The 6,355-nt window shown below is 42.0% G+C and overlaps 1 protein-coding gene across 2 annotated transcripts; it reads left to right on the forward strand.

Annotated features, from left to right (window-relative positions):
- Positions 1 to 206: 206 nt before the first annotated feature.
- On the forward strand, positions 207 to 6,355 carry LOC103510033 (mucin-2-like). 2 transcript variants are annotated; one of them, XM_026824184.1, is made up of 5 exons: positions 207 to 580; positions 2,880 to 3,177; positions 4,401 to 4,550; positions 5,075 to 5,261; positions 6,013 to 6,355. In XM_026824184.1, the coding sequence occupies exons 1-5, from the start codon at positions 386 to 388 to the stop codon at positions 6,230 to 6,232; spliced, it is 1,050 nt and encodes a 349-aa protein (XP_026679985.1). In that variant the 5' UTR covers positions 207 to 385; the 3' UTR covers positions 6,233 to 6,355. The 2 variants fall into 2 exon arrangements, with proteins under 2 accessions (XP_026679985.1, XP_008472891.1); XM_008474669.2 differs by having other exon boundaries at positions 6,025 to 6,355.

Consider the following 6,355-nt stretch of genomic DNA (forward strand, 5'->3'; position numbering starts at 1 on the left):
AGTAGAAGAATTTGTTAAAAAAAAAAAAAAATAGTTACTTTTTTATGTGTATTTACTTAATACCTTTTGATACATTAATTTATTTTTAATTCAAATTCAAATGTCTCATTTTTTTTTTTTTTTAATTCGAAAAAATAAAAGACACCTACAAAACGAGTGAAAAACATGAATTCTGATTAAATTTTGACGTCCTATAATTTTCTAAAAAAAGGGTTGATTTTTCATTTTATCTTTAACCAGTTTATTTTATTATTATTTTTTTTTAACTCTTACCCTTTGGTACTAGTTTTAACTATTGTTATCTGTGTCGTTAATCTTTATATCTACCTAAAAAAAACGCGAAACCCCTGGAATTCAAATCCAGTGTAGGACCAAAGCCTCCGCCATGGACAAGCGGCTGCTGATCCAGTCCTGTGTGATGCTCCTGCTGACTCACTACCGATCAGTAGACATGGCCAGCATCACCAAGTACGACCAAAGTCAGCACGGGACGTACAACGTGCAGATTCACTTAAAGAACCTGGAAGTGATTGCCATTCTGGACGACACGATGTTTTCCGGTGGCGCGGAAAGCGATATAGTGAGTATATCGTGAATTATTTGTGCCACAAAAAGGCTCTCTGCTTATCCACAAAAAATAAGAGAGAGCCTCATTGTATTCGATTATGTGAAACAAAACATGGCTGAACCAATGAGAGTGTGAGATTTCGCTTTGTGGAGCAAGTGTTTACGTCCAAAGCGGAATCTGATTGGTTCAGCAAAAAAACCTAGCAAGCTAACTCTAGGCTGGCAGCTTCTTTTTTATTACTTTTACCTTTCGAGCTTTACTCTGCCACCATGATAAATTCGGTCCATGTTTATAGTAATAACTAACAATCGAGCAAAAGTTCAATAAACGGTACATTTTGTAGGTACCTAACTTCTACTACTATACAGGGGGTTCCAGAAATAGTGTGCTGTTTTTTACTCTCTTCTTGAAATTGAAATTTATCCTCCCCGAATGAGACTATTTTTTTAAAGAGGTTCGATAGATGGAACTGTATGGGGTCTTTTCGTATCAGCACTTAACAATGGAGTTCTTATCGTCGTGAAGTTGAAGAGAGAAGGAAGACAGGATAGGAAAAAGCCGTTTCGAGAACGAACATTATCCCATCAGTATAAAATCCGCCACGGGCGGGAATCGCACCCGCGGCCTGGCGCTTACAAGGCAGACGCGCTACCAACCAAGCTAACTAGGCTGGCTTAATTCCCCTTGAAATGATGCATAAAATCTCTGTTGAAATTTTCACTTGGCTATATTTTGCACAAAAAACCCCTGGGTGGTGCCAAATGAGAAACTAAATGACGTCATGGATCCCAATGTTAAAAGTTCCGTAGGAAAATGGCCTAATGGTCACTCTTCCAATTTGTAAACGACAATTTTTTTGCACACTTTTCTGAACCACCTTGTAGATATAGATCACTCTGAAATTTATAGCTACAGATATATACTCTCAGCACAGATAGACAGATGTGTACGGATCGATAAAATTTGGTATGTGTCTGTTGGTTTTTGCCGTTTACGAGCGGAGCTAATCGAAGTTCCGTACTTTTCATCTTAACTCGCGTGTGACCTCACCAAAGTTGTATACTCCTAGCCCAGAGGTTCCCAACCCGCGTACCTCTTGGGTACCCGGGTTTAATCTCACGAACCCCTGCCACCATCATAATGAGTAGCGGGTACCCATACCTAGGTTGATGTGTACCATTACTACTGAGTTGTAAACTCACTCAGTAGTCTCAGTACCTTTTGAAAAAATTTAATACTTCAGTGTGTATATGTATAACATTATTATTCAATGTTGGCACACTCTAATAAATATTAAAAAATACTTCAGTAGGTACCTTGAGGTCAAAATTCAGTATCTTTTTGAACTGTATAGGTACTGCACTAATAAGCCGTCAAAATTCAGAATTTTTTTTTTTTTTTTTCTCCGCCATTCCACTATTTTTTCGCATATCCCCGGGACTCGGAGGGTCTCTCGCGTACCCTTGGTTGAGAATCGCTGCTCTAGCCTATGGTGAGACCACCGGCGTTGAAGCTGTAAACGTACAACCTCACGAAGAATAGGTATAATTTATGAGAAAATAAATACCTACCTATCCTACTCTTAACTGCCTCGGTGGTGTAGTGGTCAAGGGGCTCGCCTGGTAAACAGGAGGGCGTGGGTTCAATCCCAGCCGAGGTATGGAATTTTATCCTCAATATAATTTGAGAATTTGACCACAATAATAGTAGTAGCCTACTGCTGGAGAAAGGAACTTTTCAGTCCTATGCGAGCAGTATAAATAAGCACTATCATTATTAACTGATTGACTCCAATTCATCAGTTCCTGTAGGTATGTATAACATGGGTATTTTATGTGTGTTTAAACGTCTTGGGAACTTGAAATTGGCAATTTGGCATGCAAAGTTGAACGCGGTAAGATAAAAGATTTAATAAGACGAATTTGCATTTAGCTTGTCTTCTGTCTTATAGCTTTTGATAGCCTTACTTAGCTCTATACATATAGCTTAGCACGCTCGCTTTGTAAGCGCCAAGTCGTGGGATTGATTCTCTTACGGGACGAACTATCCTAAACAGACATAGCTTTCTCCTATTCTGTCCTCCTTCTCTTTTTGATTAAGGGGCTAATGGGCTATAAAGGTGGGTCCAAACATAGTTGACCGGCAGTCGATCGACGTCAATCCACATCGAAAGTTCACATCGATCGACGGCCGTTGACTAGATGTGGACACACCTTAAGAACGATAAGATCTTCGTTATTATACAGTTCCCTTTATCAAACCTCGTATTAAGGAATCATATGAAGAAATCTGTTCATATTCTCATTTTCAGTATGATTACGACTACACCGACGTTTCGGCCGCCTTCGAGAAGCCGTCCAACAGCACCAACTCCACCCTCCCTTCCACACCACCCACCACCACCCCACACCCACCCACCGTAGTCACCACCCCGACAGTAACAACTGCTCCGACTTTGGGGTCTACCACTTATGCGTCCGCAAACAAGACCACCGCCAATCGATTGACGACCATCGTCAACACGAAAGTGACGCCTCGACCGACCTCTGGCGGCCAAAAAACGAACGTCACGGCCGCCCAAAGTGGCGGAAAACCGACGGTGAATGCGGGTGAGTTTGGGACTTCGAGATCCGAAAAGTTAACCTTTCGGTTAACACAATTTTGTTGTTTCCAGCCGGTGGACTACTTTTTATTTACTTATTCCATGTGAATGAATGTAATTGAATTTCTCGGTAATCGAACCCACGACCTAGCGCTTGCGCCGGCCATTGACTATCAAGTAGACCTGACAGGTACAGCTGAGAAGGTCCGAATGTCGGGTCTACCTGATACCTGATAAGAGGAGGAGGAGGAGAAGGAGAAGAAGCAGGAGGAGGAGAAGAAGAAGGAGGAGGAGGAGGAAGAAGAAGGAAAAGAAGAGAGAAGGAGAAGGAGAAGAAAAAGAAGAAGAAGAAGAAGAAGAAGAAGAAGAAGGAGGAGGAGGAGGAGGAGGAAGTGTGCTAAAGAAAATTGACCTTAAATTTAGTTTGGTGTACCTCAGCCTTGTGAGCTTTTGATTAACTTCCTCTTCTTTTTCTTCTCCATCTTGTTCCTCTGGAAGTGTGCTAAAGAAAATTGACCTTAAATTTAGTTTGGTGTACCTCAGCCTTGTGAGCTTTTGATTAACTTCCTCTTCTTTTTCTTTTCCTTCTTCTCCATCTTGTTCCTCTTCTTCTTCTTCTTCTTCTTCTTCGTCCTATTCTTCTACTGATAAATGTGTAGAGGTAGGTACTTGATACTTGGATGTCCATTGCTTGCCCATCAGCCGAGGCAAGTGCCAAGTCGAACAACGGTATTACCTGTTGGGATATTATGTGCTATAAGTTGTTTATATGTTTTTATATTTCTGTTGGAATCATGATATACATCTTACAAGATACGTGCGCGAAGCTCTGACGTCTGATTGGATTAGCCCCGTGTGGTCCCAAGAGGTCCCGGGTTTTCCATTCCCGGCGGGGTCGAAGTTTTTTCGGCTCTGTGCTTGGAGTTCGGGGTGCACTCAGCCTCGTGAGGACAAGTGAGTGGCTACTTTAATCGAGTAGCGACCAGTGGCGGCATTACCAGTGTAAAAAGATTATCAAAATATGGAAACTAATGGCGAAGTAGGCACTTAGTACTGTTGTGATACCCACAAAAGTTATGAAAAAGATCTGCTTTACCACAAGCGATACCTGATGAGGACACACACCATGAGGTAGAACCTGATCAGGTGTCAGGTCTACCTGATAGTGAGTGGCTGGCCTTACAAGGCAGATGCGCTACCCCCAAGCTAACCGGCCATTTCTCTTTTCAGGTGGGTCCAGCACGAGCAAATACAACGCGACTAATGTACTCAATGTGGTGGTACCTGCCACAGCCACCAAAGCCCCTCATAACAAAATATCAGAGGCTGATCATCCTGCCCCTGCCAAGGTGACGACACCTCAGCCTGCCACCACAGCTGGTAAGATAGGGCGCCCTGCTAAACGTCGACACCTGAAAGGGTCATATTTACCAATTGGCAAAATACTGGGCTCTCAAGCTGCATTGAAACATCCGCTCAGTTGAAATTTTACCTAACCTAACCAAAATTTGAGTACACTCAAAGTTTTACTCAAAAAAGAAAGCTAATTATTCATTGCACTCAAAGAAGATGAAAATTTTTGAGTGCACTCAAAAATGAGAATTTTCGAGTGCTCTTAAAGCTCATTAATTAGTACATGATTAATATTATGTCCAACACCATCCCTTTCAGAAAGTGGGCACTAACGGATCACTGAAGTTAAGTAATGTTGAGCGTGGTTGATATTCGGATGGGTGGCCAGCTCAGGCTGGGTGAGCATAGTTTGAGGCGGGTAACTTATCTCTAAATGGAGGGTATGGGCTTTCTCAGTTTTCCTAAATTATTTCTCAGATTCTCAGTTTTCCTAGAGGCTTTCTCAACTATACAATGATGTTAAACCACTAAACTCTCGTCTCTTCTCTCAGGTACCACAATAGTGACACCCCCCAGCGACGGCGCCGATTACACCCTCATGGACACAATCTCCGTGCCGGTCGAAATACAACAGCCGCCCTCCGCTCACCCCTCGCCCATGCTGATACGGAAGTGCGCCCCTGGATATTTCCGTGACTCGAGCGGCAAATGCCGGCGCATCCGAAAACCGCACCTACCGTAAGTATAATTTGTGGTTTTTGCTCAATAACGGAAGCAGAAGCAGCAGCAGCAGCAGCAGCAGAAAATGATGAAAAATTTGATGTTTTTCAAAGTCAAATATCTCCGGTTTAACTTATTATTATTATTATTATTATTACACAATTGGATCAAACTTTATTTACAGATGGTAACAAAAAAGTATATACATATAAATACAAAATAAAGTTTGATCAAATAAATAACTTAACCGATTTTGATGTTTTTTTTTTTCAACTTGGTCTATTTTTGTGCCCCAACCCAACACACACATTCAATCCGTTTTTTTTTGTCATTTGTAGTTTTCCCTCTACAACTACCTAAAAAGGGCTACTTGGTCTGTGGCGTATAATATCCCTAGTAGACAGCTTAGTTAGCTTGGAGACTAGCACGCCTGCCTTGTAAGCGAAAGGTCGAGGGTTCGATTACCAGTTGGGGCGGATTATATCCTGAAGGGACAAGGTTCTTTCTCGGAACGGCTGGCTTTCTCCTATTGTTCTCCTCTCTTCGCTTGCGGGACGATAAGACCTCAGGAGTTACAGATCCCTCTATCAAACCTCTTTAAAAAAGGAAGCTAGAAAATAGAAACTCAATGTACGCCTGTGGTTCCTACATTGTGGTCCCTTTTTTGTGGTCGAAAGGACATTATCATAGAGATCAAATTCGATTCTTTGCTAAAAATTTGCCGCTAGCTAACAAAACGTGTGGGATTTTATAATTGATAGATTTTCAGTTTGATCTACAGGTTTCTACAGATGGTGCACACACCCGGAGTCATCAAATCTTTCCAAACCGAATCCTCGACCAAGAAAATGATGGTCCCAGAGGTGGCACATTCCAAGATGCCCAAAGAAGAGAAGCTGGTCCTGGAGTTGGCCAACAAGTTAGCGAAAGAAGAAGTGGCTGCTAAGATGGCAAAGGAGGACCTGGGAAATGTTACTATGAAAGAGTAATAAAGAGTTGCAAAAGAGGACCTGACTAATGTCACTATGAAAGAGTAAAAGTTCCATTGGAGCCCTTAGCTTGGTGGTGTAGATTCGTAGAAGCCCAAGCCATCCTTTAGGGCTTTTTGCCCC

This window comes from Diaphorina citri, unplaced genomic scaffold (assembly GCF_000475195.1).
Source record: "Diaphorina citri unplaced genomic scaffold, Diaci psyllid genome assembly version 1.1 scaffold554, whole genome shotgun sequence".
Lineage (NCBI taxonomy): Eukaryota > Metazoa > Arthropoda > Insecta > Hemiptera > Psyllidae > Diaphorina > Diaphorina citri.